This window comes from Coregonus clupeaformis, chromosome 11, assembly GCF_020615455.1.
Source record: "Coregonus clupeaformis isolate EN_2021a chromosome 11, ASM2061545v1, whole genome shotgun sequence".
In the NCBI taxonomy this organism is placed as follows: domain Eukaryota; kingdom Metazoa; phylum Chordata; class Actinopteri; order Salmoniformes; family Salmonidae; genus Coregonus; species Coregonus clupeaformis.
This window is the reverse complement of record NC_059202.1, coordinates 3,614,247-3,629,948: the sequence shown is the minus strand read 5'-3', so window position 1 is coordinate 3,629,948 and position 15,702 is coordinate 3,614,247. Positions and strand designations below refer to the sequence as shown.

The window sequence follows — 15,702 nt, the reverse complement described above, 5'->3', positions numbered from 1 at the left end:
AATACTTATTTCCCTCATTAAAATGCAAATTAATTTATAACATTTTTTACATGCGTTTTTCTGGATTTTTTTGTTGTTATTCTGTCTCTCACTGTTCAAATAAACATACCATTAAAATTATAGACTGATCATTTCTTTGTCAGTGGGCAAACTTACAAAATCAGCAGGGGATCAAATACTTTTTTCCCTCACTGTATGACTAGTGAGAATAGGTTGATGTTGCCAATATCCAGCCCTTCTGAGAGCTCCCATGCTGTGAGGATGACTGACATATTGGACCTTCTTATGTGTAGGCCATCGGCCAGCCTCATCACACCTGGCGGCCCACTGTTACAGCATCTGACCTCACTTTAGGTTTAGTGATGCAGCCTCATCAGTGATGCAGTCACATTTGGCTGTTAGCTGGCGTATCCCTATTCGTGATAACACTTTATTTGGATAGTCCTATCTGTAGATGGTCAGTAAACTATCATTAGACGATGCTGTTGACATATACAAATGGACTATCCAAATAACATGTTACCCTATTCATCAGTTCATTTGTAATGAATGGGCGACTATAGAACAGTGGATTGGCTGTGCAGACTATACAGACTCAGAGGTGGTTATGTGGAGGTATAGATTATTCTCTATAGGATGGTACACATGTAAAGTATACATAGTAGACTACAAGATTCTACCGACTGCTTCGTGTGTGTGTGTCACCATGAGGTCTAAGGTCAGGTGGCTGAGCACCAGCTGTTGTGTGTGTGCGTGCATATGTCTGTGTGTGTAGGTTTTTGACCTAAATACTGCTCTCGATGATCAACTGGGTGGAAATCTGTTTTAATCATTGTCCTACATCGGATCTGTCTGCCGCTCCATACAGTGACAAAGCAGATCAAAACACGACCTCATAACCAGCCCTACATACAATAAGCTCAGCTTTACACTTTAGTGGGTTGTTTCCATGCAGATTCACCCATCATTTCAGATCTTAAAGTAAGATACAGGACTGAATCTGGACATGACCATAGAGCCGGTATACTGCAGATAGCAGATACAGTGCTTCCCGATAGTCTTAAAGATACGTTAAAGGTTTTGTATAATTTCACCCATTAGTTTTAAAAGTAGCGCTCACGAGCCAAAACAGGTCACCAAAACTTGGAGTAGGGTCTATCTGCAGACCGCAGACTAGGGGGTGTGGCAAGAGGGGATATTCGTGTAGTGACGAACGACAACACACCGCGCCCACCAAGTAGTGCCACACAAGAGTTGGGTTGGCTACATTAGCTAGCTAGCTAGCCAGCTGCCAGATACTTCCCTTGTCGTAACGTTAACAGAACTGCGGGAGAGCAGAGCTCGGCAGGCAAGGCGAAGGACAGTGTGTACCGGTGTCGTGAAACACCTACTTGCTGTCCATGCTCTCCCCATTGAATCTGTGTCCTGGTGACATGCATCCAGATGGTTACCAATATTATACGATTTGACATGAAGGCTGTTCTACTACTTGGAATTAAAAGAAAATTGGGAGGAAAACATTTGGCCACGTTAACTATCACTGGCGAGACCATGATACAGCTGCCCAGTGGGAAGCAGGTCGGCAGGCACCTCTATACAACACCAGTGTGCACTGGTCATTCGCACCGGCTTGTATTCGTGTTTCCCGAAGGCAGTAATATAATTTATTGGCACATACAGTCGTGGTCAAAAGTTTTGAGAACGACACAAGTATTGGTCTTCACAAAGTTTGCTGCTTCAGTGTTTTTAGATATTTTTGTCAGATGTTACTATGGTATACTGAAGTATAATTACAAGCATTCCATAAGTGTCAAAGGCTTTTATTGATAATTACATTAAGTTTATGCAAAGAGTCAATATTTGCAGTGTTGACCCTTCTTTTTCAAGACCTCTGCAATCCGCCCTGGCATGCTGTCAATTAACTTCTGGGCCATATCCTGACTGATGGCAGCCCATTCTTGCATAATCAATGCTTGGAGTTTGTCAGAATATGTGGGTTTTTGTTTGTCCACCCGCCTCTTGAGGATTGACCACATGTTCTCAATGGGATTAAGGTCTGGGGAGTTTCCTGGCCATGGACCAAAAAGTTCGATGTTTTGTTCCCCGAGCCACTTAGTTATCACTTTTGCCTTATGGCAAGGTGCTCCATCATGCTGGAAAAGGCATTATTCGTCAGCAAACTGTTCTTGGATGGTTGGGAGAAGTTGCTCTCGGAGGATGTGTTGGTACCATTCTTTCTTCATGGCTGTGTTCTTAGGCAGAATTGTGAGTGAGCCCATTGTCTTGGCTGAGAAGCAACCCCACACATGAATGGTCCCAGGATGCTTTACTTTTGGCATGACACAGGACTGATGGTAGCGCTCACCTTGTCTTCTCGGGACAAGCTTTTTTCCGGATGCCCCAAACAATCGGAAAGGGGATTCATCAGAGAACATGACTTTACCCCAGTCCTCAGCAGTCCAATCCCTGTACCTTTTGCAGAATATCAGTCTGTCCCTGATGTTTTTCCTGGAGAGAAGTGGCTTCCTCGCTGCCCTTCTTGACACCAGGCCATCCTCCAAAAGTCTTCGCCTCACTGTGCGTGCAGATGCACTCACACCTGCCTGCTGCCATTCCTGAGCAAGCTCTGCACTGGTGGTGCCCCAATCCCGCAGCTGAATCAAATTTAGGAGACGGTCCTGGCGCTTGCTGGACTTTCTTGGGTGCCCTGAAGCCTTCTTCACAACAATTGAACCTCTCTCCTTGAAGTTCTTGATGATCCGATAAATGGTTGATTTAGGCGCAATCTTACTAGCAGCAATATCCTTGCCTGTGAAGCCCTTTTTGTGCAAAGCAATGATGACGGCACGTGTTTTCTTACTAGCAGCTAACCAACAACAATCATTTCAAGCACCACCCTCCTTTTAAAGCTTCCAGTCTGTTATTCTAACTCAATCAGCATGACAGAGTGATCTCCAGCCTTGTCCTCATCAACACTCTCACCTGTGTTAACAAGAGAATCACTGACATGATGTCAGCTGGTCCAATTGTGGCAGGGCTGAAATGCAGTGGAAATGTTTTTTGGGGATTAAGTTCATTTTCATGGCAAAGAGGGACTTTGCAATTAATTGCAATTCATCTGATCACTCTTCATAACATTCTGGAGTATATGCAAATTGCCATCATAAAAACTGAGGCAGCAGACTTTGTGAAAATTAATATTTGTGTCATTCTCCAAACTTTTGACCACGACTGTACACCGGATAGGTGCAGTAAAAAGTGTTGTTTTACAGGGTCAGCCATAGTAGTACGGCGTCCCTGAAGCAAATTAAGGTTAAGTGCCTTTATGTCACTTATAATTCACAATTCCAGTGGGTCAGAAGTTTACATACACTAAGTTGACTGTGCCTTTAAACAGCTTCTGGTTCATCCTTGGGAGCAATTTCCAAACGCCTGAAGGTACCACGTTCATCTGTACAAACAATAGTACGCAAGTATAAACACCATGGGACCACGCAGCCGTCATACCGCTCAGGAAGGAGACGCGTTCTGTCTCCTAGAGATTAATGTACTTTGGTGCGAAAAGTGCAAATCAATCCCAGAACAACAGCAAAGGACCTTGTGAAGATGCTGGAGGAAACCGGTACAAAAGTATCTATATCCACAGTAAAACGAGTCCTATATCGACATAACCTGAAAGGCCGCTCAGCAAGGAAGAAGCCACTGCTCCAAAACCGCCACAATATGTTTCGAATTTGTACGTGCGTAAGATCCCATTCAATCCCCTTCCTTTGAGCCACACTGATGTGAAAGCACTAGATAAGTGAAAGCAATAACAAAATCACTGTAGGAGTTGAGGATATTAGTTTCACCTATACAATGTTTTCAGAATGGTTGAGTCAAGGGAGAGGAAACAAAGATATTAAAAAAGGCCTTCTTCCTTCTACTTTCTCCTTACCTCTTGAGTTGGTTGCCATGTCTGCCACCTTCTGAAAGGCATCTAGAAATGCCACTGCTGCCAGAACTGTGGTCCTACATGTACACAGGAGGAGGAAACAGCAGTCAGCATTCAACATCAACAGTGACTAGAAACCAGCAATAGTCCAGAATGTCAACACAAGACATTTAGAGTTACCAGTCTACTGAAGAGGGATAGGACATGAAATTAAGGTCTCACCTGAGTTGGGAGTGCAGTTTAGTGGCCTTGGCACTGAAGTCTTCCCACACTGGATAGGAACTCTGGATGAAAAAGGAATCAAACATTAGTTAAAACCTTTTGCGCCACAAACATCATGCTTTGTTCCAGTTGACCAGCACTTTGGAGCACTTTCTGTGCTCAGCATTTTGATATTACTAATTTGTATGACTCAGAACAACATAATACATTCTCGTCCTATCAAGCTTGCATATTCTCTCTTACCTAACCAAGCTGAAAACACAGTTGACTGTGAAAATTAAACATGTGCCCAACAGGGGTGCATAACTCTGAAAGGTAGCTTCTTCCCCAAGGGTAAGTATTGTAACCAACACAGTATGCCTACAGAACACACTTCTGCTGATACATGTCTTTTAAAGGGGCATTTAACTACATTGCTACAACGTTCCCAGACTGTGTGACTACCTAATAGCATCCCTGCTCCTGTGGGGTGCTGCAGGGCCAGGCTGGGGTGTATGTGGAGGGGGGAAGGGGGAAATTGGGGGGGACGGAGCAGGTTGCATGCAGTCAAAAATATGATTTTCCTGTGCTTTATATACATTTCCACACAATGAGGTTGGAATAGTACTGTGAAATGTTAAAAATTATAATACCCTTTTAGTGTAAGAGCTGTTTGAAAAAGAACGCCTGGAATTTTTGCCTGTTTTGGTTGGATGGAGTTTTGGCCTGCCTGGCAGGCAGTAAATGAGTTAATAGACCAATTGGAAAGAGAGTTACAAACCTCTCTGCCAATAACAGCTAGTTTTCAGTTTTCCCCTCCCCACTCAGACCACTCCCAGATAGTCCTAGATAAATTGCTTGAGAAATTGCTCTTTGCTAAGAAGCTATTTTTGTTTGTTTTTGACCATTTTAATTGAAAACAATCACAGTAATGTACTTAATTGTTAGCCAGAAATGATTTGATATTGATATAAAAATATCTGCATTGGACCTTTAAGGAATCAGACTGGATCAGATTTCCCTGAGGATGATCAGTCACATGCAACCTGCCTCCCTCCAGCCCTGGGCCCCAGCCCAAACACAAAACATGTTTATGACTGGAGCCCAGCCTTAGCCTCTTATAGAGCCCAGAGAGAAGGGGACATAGCCTGTCTACATATTCACAATCTTCTCTTGCAGAGAAGTGAAAAGACTGCAGAGAAAGGAGAAAATAGGCGAAAAAACATCCCAGATCATTCACTCTCATCCTATTTCTCTCCTCATATCCTCCCAAGAAGAGATCCCATGTTTTCCAGATATTTCTATGAGAAAATTAACTAGTCACAAAGTGATTTGGTTACACTATAAGGAATATCACGTTCACTGTTAAAATGTTTTCCCCATGCTTCACCATTCTCCCTGTCTGTCTTCACTGGGCTGCAACAGGTGGCTAATCAGCTTTTCAGCCCCGCGCCTCCCGGCGACGACGGAGGAGGCTGAGAGGAGGTTGAGCCAGGACAGCTGAGGGAGCAGGGTGAATGCAGGGTTAAGAGATCCACGCAGTGCAGCGAAGGAAGACACACACACGCGCGTGAGCACATAAACACACATACAGAGCTCCTAAAATCCAGGCAGATCCTGCCTTTCTCAGTTAATTAATTAATCTGAAGAGAGCAGGGATGGCTGTTATATAACTGCATCAGATGGTGGCTGGTCTGTGTCATGTTGCGCTGTTGGATATAGGGGAGTCAGTGATACACTGGCAGAGCTCTCAACAGGCTGCAACACTGACAGTGTGTACCTACCCTACATAGCTGGGTTAGTCATAGAGACATGGGGCTAATTCTCTCCTTGGCTGGCCAGGAAGGAGGCCAAGCACTAGGCACTTGGGTAATATTCATTAGGCACCAAACGGAAGAAAATGGACTGAAACTGGGAGGGACTACTTGGACTTGTCCAATAAGAAATGTAATTTCCTTTATCCGTTGCAACGCTTGAAAACGTTTTCTATTGCATGCCCTAGCGCAGGGGTATTCAATTTACTGTAAGGGTTGGTGTGAGGTGTGACCCAGGTGCGGTGCAGGATATACAGTAGGCAGTAGGCAGAGATGGTGAAACAAGGAACTTTACTGGTGGTCCTGAAGCCAGGATACAAAATAACAGACCGATAAAAGAAAGGCGGAGCAAATAAGTCTCCAAAAACAGGCTGACAGACAAAATACGAAATACTAACTATGAAGAGAAACAGGGAGAACACTTCTCAAGTCCCTGTACATACGTCTCCGATCAGACACTGATTAGTACTGCTGGGCATAGAGAAACTAGCAGAGAAAACTGAGCAAGGGAACACAGGGAAGTGAGGGCATAAATACACAGGTGAACAGGTAGACACAGGTGACACCAATAGGATCATGATTAGTCCAGACTGTGAATGAGGAGGTGCCTAAGGTTGTCGGAGGAGGACACCTAGTGGATCGCTCCAGAACTGCGACCCCCCTCCTGTAACATCTTACCCTACGAGGTCTGGACTACTGCTGGTTTTCTGTTCTACCTGATAATGAATTGCACCCACCTGGTGTCCAAGGTTTAAATCAGTCCCTGATTAGAGGGGAAGAATTAACAAATACAGTGGAACTGGCTTCGAGGTCCAGATTTGAATTTGAGGGCAGTGAATACGACCCAGTTCTGCTGACTGCTGAGTAAGGTTTTCTGAATTTGGACCCATTGATTCCAGCTATTTATCAATAGGTTCCTTTCTTCAAGTCTTGTTTTGCTCCCGTAGACACGATGACGACAAAAAATGTATGAAATGCCGATACTAAGTGCTGATCTCATTGAGCGTCTTACAGTGCTTGACAAATAACGGCCCATAAATAGAGGGTATCGAGTGGCCATGGCCAGTTAGACACTGTGAGTAGATTATCAATACCAGGGATCAGGGTAGGAGTGCTGATATAGGATCAGTTTTGCCATTTAGATTAAAATGAATGGACAAGGGGGGACCTGGTCCTAGATCAGCACTACTACTTAGAGACGAATACAGATACGTTTGATAGGAACTGGAGTGGGTCCTGTTGCTTTATTATTAGGGCCAGAAGTTTTTCTAAATGACATGACCTTATTTAACCTTTATTTAGCCCGGTAAGTAATTCAATTCAAATTCTCCTTTATAATTTCAGGATTGGAGCCTCAGCCTCTTAAGCCTTGTTCACACTGGCAGTTGGCTGCTGTTTGAAAACACACAAATCCGATTTGGTCACTTTTAACTTGCTGTTTGGATATTCAGTATTCCAAAATGGATTTGAAAAAAACGAACATTATTTGAGCATTAAGGCCTGCAGTGTGAACAATCCTTTTTTAGAACCAGAGCTACAAGCCTAGAGAGAGGAAGGACATAATCATTATATATATACTCACACTTTCTATATATACGATTTATATATAGTTTATAACTAGGGTCCAGAGTTCCTCCTGGTCAGATCATGACACTTTCTATATTTATATAGTTTATAACTAAAGCCCAGAGTTTTCCAGATTATGTGGTCAGGAAAAACTCCTAGTCCTATTTATGGTGAGTAGGGGAGAGCCGGGACGAAAGTAACACAGGGTGAAAGTAACACAACTTTTTTCTCAGATAACACAGAAGCTAGAATGACGTAGTGAAGTCAGTACGTTCCTAATGTGGAGGACGACCTCCCTGCAAAAAAACAGCCCAGTCTGACCATGCTTCGACGAGTTATCAACAAAAAGTGGTTTTGAGCAATGTAAGTAAAAAAACGGACCCGGAAATATTTGTCGGTTGTAGAGTTCTGTTTAGTTGTTAAGGTTCCAAACATGTCATTTTCTTAACCCATCTAGTGACTAAATGACAGCATAGGTTTCAAGTATCATGCTAGCTAGTCTTGGGTGTTAGCCTGGGGGAAGTTACAATAGAGACAGGTGGGACGAAAGTAACACAATGTAAATTGATGACATGGAATAAAAGAAAACGTTTAAGCACAGGCCATTGCCTCTTCTAGTTCATATTGCTTTTATATTGTTAGCAAAATATCAACAAGTGACTAAATGTTTGAAAGTTATATATGACATAATTAGAATTATGCTTTAATCAATTGACTTAATGGATCAGCTTCTCACATAAGGTTTTATCGACAGGTTAGTAGTTAAATATACACTATATATATAAAAGTATGTGGACACCCCTTCAAATTAGTGGATTCGGTTATTTCAGCCACAGCCGTTGCTGACAGGTGTATAAAATCGAGCACACAGCCATGCAATCTCCATAGACAAACATTGGCAGTAGAATGGCCTTACTGAAGGCACCGTCATAGGATGCCACCTTTCCAACAAGTCAGTTCATCAAATGTTCTGCCCTGCTAGAGCTGCCCTGGTCAACTGTAAGTGCTGTTATTGTGAAGTGGAAACGTCTAGGAGAAACAACTGCTCAGCCGCGAAGTGGTAGGCCACACAAGCTCACAGAATGGGACCACCGAGTGCTGAAGCACATAGCGTGTAAAAATCGTCTGTCCTCGGTTGCAACACTCACTATTGAGTTCCAAACTGCCTCTGGAAACAACGTCAGCACAAGAACTGTTCGTCGGGAGCTTCATGAAATGGGCTTCCATGGCCGAGCAGCCGCACACAAGCCTAAGATCACCATGAGCAATGATAATCATTGGCTGGAGTGGTATAAAGCTCGCTGCCATTGGACTCTGGAGCAGTGGAAACGCGTTCTCTGGAGTGATGAATCACACTTCACCATCTGGCAGTCCGACGGACGAATCTGGGTTTGGCGGATGCCAGGAGAACGTTACTTGCCCGAATGCATAGTTCCAACTGTAAAGTTTGGTGGAGGAGGAATAATGGTCTGGGGCTGTTTTTCATGGTTCGGGCTAGGCCCCTTAGTTCCAGTGAAGGGAAATCTTAACGCTCAGCATACAATTACAATCTAGATGATTACGTGCTTCCAACTTTGTGGCAACAGTTTGGGGAAGGCCCTTTCCTGTTTCAGGACAATGCCCCTGTGCACAAAGCGAGGTCCATACAGAAATGGTTTGTCGAGATCGGTGTGGAAGAACTTGACTGGCCTGCACAGAGCCCTGACCTCAACCCCATCGAACCCCTTTGGGATGAATTGGAACGCCGACTGCGAGCCAGGCCTAATCACCCAACATCAGTGCCCGACCTCACTAATGCTCTTGTGGCGGAATGGAAGCAAGTGCCCGCAGCAATGTTCCAACATCTAGTGGAAAGCCTTCCCAGAAGAGTGGAGGCTATTATAGCATCAAAGGGGGGACCAACTCCATATTAATACCCATGATTTTGGAATGAGATGTTTGACGAGCAGGTGTCCACATACTTGTGGTCATGTAGTGTATTTTTTATTATTCTGGGGGTCAATTACCTGTCAAGCCATGGATATGTGATAAGCATGATGAGTTTGCCGTTTGTGAAGAGAATAAAGCTTGAGCGCACCTGATTGGTAGGGCTAAGCATGAATAGTCATTGAACATTTTGAAAAACATCTCCTACTACATTCCCATTAAGGTGAGATGAGAAAATTATGGTTAATATAGCTATTATGTGATCCATTTTAGTCCGATTAATATTGTAAGGAAAAATATTGTGGTTGCGCAACATTGTGATGTTGACGCATGGTTCATTTTCATAAATTATGAACCTATAGCATAAATTATTAAAATCGACACAAACATGAAATTATGGCCGATAGTACATTTGTTGAAAGTAATGAGCATTACAAACCAGAAACATGGAGATAAGACAGATATTGTGCAGCTGTTAGTTCCATCCCAATGCTGTGTTACTCCCGCCCTGCCAACAGGTACAAAAATAACGGCACAGTAGTTCTGTTCTCTGTCTATTTAATTTCAACTAATTCATCCTATAAATTAAATTAGAGTTGCTAATGATAGAGGACATATATAAGTTGTTTGTCATAAAATATGGAGTCTCTAGCTCTATCGATCTCTGAGTAATTAGGAAAAAAACTACAAATGTTACTTTCGTGTCGTGAGCCAGACCATGGCCACTAGGGACCAGGGCCTAGTGGCCAAAATGGCCATATGATTTGACACATGATGTCTTTGTCAAAGAGGTGCCTTCCTGGATGAGAAGGGGTCACCAAATTTGATCAATCAACCCCTCTCTCCATCATTGGCCTGATGTTAGACACTGGAAAATGTGTAGGCACACAGACACACACACACTAAAAACATGTTATGGGTTCTGTGATCAATGTGTGCCACATGCTTTATATGTCCACATCCCAGCTGTTGAGGTGATATATAGGTTGTTTGTCTTGTTTGTTGGATTAGGTTAGGGAGCTGTCATACATCCATCAAGAAATCCACAATAACAGTGGTTGTAACAATGACTGATTAAGAGGTGGGTCAATGGGAACCCCGGCTTTTTTATTCAGACATTATTCAGTTATTATTCAGTTATTGATAATAATAGTATAACATACATTTTGCATAACAAAGTATGTAGCCTATAGCCTACAAATATTAACTCATAAAAAAATCTACAGCCTGATTCTATTCAAGGACAGACTAATGTTGGTCGTCACCAGAATAGCTGCCCCCCTACAAATCTGCCCACTCCAGGCAAATAACACAAAGGAAAAATATTTATCACAATTTATCCTATTGCATAGCCAGTGAGGGGGTAGGGAATAGGAGAGGAAACAAAGGCAGTAAATTGCGTCTGATCATCAATGCAATAGATCGGCAAAACCTGTCGACATTAATCGAGCTCTGGTACCTTCATGTCGTTGACGATAGCTTGGAATAATCCACCCAACGCTCCGCACTCCTTTTCTACCGACTCCATAATCACAGTAGTCTCTCAACGATGACTGAATTCGAGGAATTAAATGTTCAGAAGCGCAAAATATACAAACATCAGAAACCACGTTATTTTCATTCGCCCTTCGTTGTCCTTTCCCATCCAAGCCAGACGCGGAGGATGCGAAACCCCCTGCTAGAGGGCAGACAAAAAGAAATCGGCTACTCAATGGCACCGGGCTTTTGACGCTCGGTGGTGACTCTGCTCGGACAAGAGTGATGGGGAGGAGGAAAAATCCTCGTTCCAATTCCCTCTGGTCTACAAACTGCGAAAAGAAGAGCAGGGTGAGTTTGAGTCAACGTGGAAATCACCAGTCGGGGGACCACGAGAGTCAGTCGTTCCGTCACAGCTCTGGAAACGGGGGCGCGCTCTGTTAGAAAGGAACAGATGTCTTGAAGCGGAGGTTCTGTAGGTCGATCCATGGGAATTGAAGGGGGCCGGTCAGTGTTTTTGTCACATGCATCGTGGAGGGAGGGACACCCCCGATTCAAACAAAAGTGGGTCCGTCTTCTTATTCAAGGATACTCTGAAGAGCAAAACAAAGGATATCCCCAGCTCCAAATGTGCTTTCAGCATGCACGCGCCTGTTCATTATTGAGTTTATCAAACCTGAGTTTTTGTTGCAAGCAACAATGGATTCAACACAACACCTAGACCCCACCATGCACATATGCTGCTGAATATGTTATTTTAAGCAAACGTTATTTCAAGTTAAAGGAACCTTAATGTTTTTCTTTAGTACATAGTTCAAGTAAAAATCATTACAATTGTGCAGCAAAAAAGACATGAACAGGTTCAATCTTCTTTCACTGTTTCTTCTTCTTCAAGGCAAGCAGAATAACTTCCATTAGCCTACGTAAGGTACACTACATGACCAAAAGTATATGGATATGGGCATTAATATGGAGTTGGTCCCACCCCAACTGATGTTGGGCGATTAGGCCTGGATCGCAGTCAGCGTTCCAATTCATCCCAAAGGTGTTCGATGGGGTTGAGGTCAGGGCTCTGTGCAGGCCAGTCAAGTTCTTCCACACCGATTGCGACAAACCATTTCTGTATGGACCTCACTTTGTGCACGGGGCATTGTCATGCTGAAACAGGAAAGGGCCTTCCCCAAACTGTTGCCACAAAGTTGGAAGCACAGAATCTTCTAGAATGTCATTGTATGCTGTAGCATTAAGGTTTCCCTTCACTTGAACTAAGGGGCCTAGCCGGAACCATGAAAAACAGCCCCAGACCATTATTTCTCCTCCACCTAACTTTACAGTTGGCACTATGCATTGGGGCAGGTAGCGTTCTCCTGGCATCCGCCAAACCCAGATTCGTCCGTCGGACTGCCAGATGGTGAAGCGTGATTCATCACTCCAGAGAACACGTTTCCACTGCTCCAGAGTCCAATGGCGGTGAGCTTTACACCACTCCAGCCGATGCTTGGCATTGCGCATGGTGATCTTAGGCTTGTGTGCAGCTGCTTGGCCATGGAAACCCATTTCATTAAGCTCCTGACGAACAGTTCTTGTACTGACGTTGCTTCCAGAGGCAGTTTGGAACTTGGTAGTGAGTGTTGCAACCGAGGACAGATGATTTTTACGTGCTACGCGCTTCAGCACTCGGTGGTCCCATTCTGTGAGCTTGTGTGGCCTGTCAGCAACGGGTGTGGCTGAAATAGCCAAATCCAGTAATTTGAAGCGGTGTCCACATACTTTTGTATATACAGTATAGTCTATATATATCATCGACTGAATGAATAATAGGCCTATGCATGCACCCTGTATCCCTTACAGAGCATATATTATGCTCCACATCACCAAAAGGCCACCAGAGCATCATGTCGATTTAACCACATCATCATGGGGTGTACTTGAGTGTGTACAGGGGACCGGGGTCACCCCACAGCATTCCCTAAAAACATCCTGTGAATTTATAACCCTGCACATCTGCCACCACACACACATGGATGCACATACACACGCGCACGCACGCACACACACACACACACACACACACACACACACACACACACACACACACACACACACACACACACACACACACACACACACACACACACACACACACACACACACACACACCTTCCTCTCCCAACCCACAGAAGGACCTCATATCACCTCCCTCCAGTACAATCGATCTGGAAAAGAACACTTTAGAGCATGCCCCCCTTTTGTAGGCCCGTGGAACAATTATAATTATAATAAAATAAAATAAATGGAACTCATTCAGGGTCTCAACTTACTGTTGAGAGTTAGAATAACAGAATACACATGGTGCAATTATGAAATTTGGTTGTGCATCAGCAGTCACTCAATTAGCCCGTGTCACCTTATTTTTTTTTTGATTGGTAAATTAGTTTAGCGGCCGGCTATCTAAACTTGTAGAAAGCATGGTCGAATTACCGACTGCGGTGGGGCCCATTGATCATCAGTTATCATATTAAAAACTGCAAGCAGTTGCCTCCACCCCATGGCAAAATGTGTAGAATTGCAGCAAACTTGCTTTAAAACGGAATCATTTTGTCTACACCCAACGGCAAAATGTGTAGAATTGCAGGAAATTAACTTTTAAACTAAAAAAAATGTATCTTCGCTGTCACGAGGGGGGCCGCTAAAATGTTTTGCTCTCAAGGTGGGTGGAGCTCGTGGGCACGCAGATGGCCCCTCATGATGAGCCACTGCGGCCCCTCATGATGAGTTCCTTTCATTTGTGGCCCCCGCCCCCATCAAAGTTGCCCATCCCTGCTTTAGAGGAAGAGGTTTCTGAACAGAGAGATTAATAACAGCTTTAAACCAAAGTAAATAACATTTGAGGATCAGAAGTGATAAGGCACTATAAATTCAAGAAGTCCTCTTATTGGTTGAAACTCGTAAACCATATTGGTTACCTATTGGTACAGAGCTCTCTGTTAAAGTTGAAGATAAATCTCAGCTGGATCCTAAACCTAAAATGGCCCTTTTATAATGTGCTGAACCCATGTACTGACATGGTAATAACATTGATGGTAATTATTGAATATTAATTACATTGCATAGAAACAAAGTTGACCGGTTGTTGTTTGAAATAAGAACTGTTCTTTATTCCACCTGTGTGATAACAATAAAAGGTATCTTATCCCCCAAAAATATTTGGTCAATTGTCTACTGTGTGGTCTACTGTGTGGTCTACTGTGTGGTCTACTGTGTGGTCTACTGTGTAGAAGAGGAATATTTTCAGTTGCATGTAACTTTTTATTTAGACGTTTTCTGGAAGGACATACCGGCCGTGACGGCAGTAAATGACGATAGTTGCTAATTGGTGAATAACAAATGTATTTTGACATTATTAAGCTTGAAAAGCTAGTAAATGGCATGTTGAATGACTGCTTCCTGGGCTTAAAAGAGATTAGCCATATCATTGTCTCCTGTAAGGCCAGATTCTGGTTCAGTGTTTCCTTAACCATGTGGGCAGCCATGATGAGTCTGTCAGAGGCCTGTCTGTGGGCCTGCAGCCCAGTCAGTCTGAACCACAGAGCTCGCTGGCATCCTCAGCAAAAAAAACAGAAAACAGAAAATATCCCGACACTGACACCACCTCCAGTTATCACCACCACAACCACCCCCAGAGCTCAGCCTCACTGTTCTGCCTCAGCCCTCCCTCCTCCAACACCACCCCACCACTGCATGTGTGTCTGCATGAGTTTCCCTTATTTCCTAATTCAGTGAAGGATGGCTTTAGTAAGGGAGAAAAACGCAAACTCTTCTGTTTCTACTCACTTTCCGTAAGACTGTAAGGCCGTACGACTGAAAGCAATCTTCCACTCTCAATGTGTCAAGCTAGAGAGACTTTGAAGATCGTGAAAGCTTACGTAATTTAAGTGTAGCCCTTTACACTTGCACCCATATACGGGTTGAAAATTGTAGATTTGGAGACTGATAAGCGCCTAAATTGGAACTCAGTGGCTGGACAGTAACATGCTATACATGACGTCAGAGCTCTGGGCCACGCATCTGAATGCAATCATGACGCCATTCTATGCACAGCAAAATAATGGCAGGTTAGGCTATTTACCTGTCTAACAGGGTTATACAGAAGATATCCCTATTTGGTAAAAGACCATGTCCAAATTATGGCAAGAACAGTTCAAATAAGCAAAGAGAAACGACAGTCCATCATTATTTTTAGACATGAAGGTCAGTCAATACGGAACATTTCCATAGCTTTGAAAGTTTCTTCAAGTGCAGTCGCAAAAACCATCAAGCGCTATGATGAAACTGGCTCTCATTAGGACCGTCACAGGAATAGAAGACCCAGAGTTACTTCTGCTGCAGAAGATACGTTCATTAGTGTTACCAGCCTCAGAAATTGCAGCCAAATAAATGCTTCATAGAGTTCAAGTAAAATACATCTCAACATCAGCTGTTCAGAGGAGACTGTGTGAATCAGGCCTTCATGGTCGAATTGCTGCAAAGAAACCACTACTAAAGGACACTTATAAGAAGAAGATACTTGTTTGGGCCAAGAAACAGGAGCAATGGACATTAGACCGGTGGAAATGTATCCTTTGGTCTGGAGTCCAAATTGGAGATTTTTGGTTCCAACCGCTGTGTCTATGTGAGACGCGGTGTGGGTGAACGGATGATCTCCGCATGTGTAGTTCCCACAATAAAGCATGGGGGAGGAGGTGTTATGGTGTGGGGGTGCTTTGCTGGTGACATTGTCTGTGA

General features: G+C 43.6%; 1 protein-coding gene across 4 annotated transcripts in view; it reads right to left on the bottom strand.

Moving 5' to 3' along the window:
- mtss1la (MTSS I-BAR domain containing 2a) overlaps positions 1-11,423 on the bottom strand; it is a 42,994-nt gene extending 31,571 nt beyond the window's left edge. For 3 of the 4 annotated variants that reach the window (XM_045223419.1, XM_041890637.2, XM_045223421.1), the window contains exons 1-3: positions 10,901-11,422; positions 4,157-4,218; positions 3,938-4,011 (exon numbers count right to left, since the gene is read on the bottom strand). In XM_045223419.1, coding sequence (XP_045079354.1) covers positions 3,938-4,011; positions 4,157-4,218; positions 10,901-10,969 — 205 coding nt within the window. In that variant the 5' untranslated portion in view covers positions 10,970-11,422. Of the gene's footprint in view, positions 1-3,937; positions 4,012-4,156; positions 4,219-10,900 lie in introns of all 4 variants that reach the window. The other variant, XM_045223420.1, reaches the window with a different exon arrangement.
- Between the last annotated feature and the right edge of the window lie 4,279 nt (positions 11,424-15,702).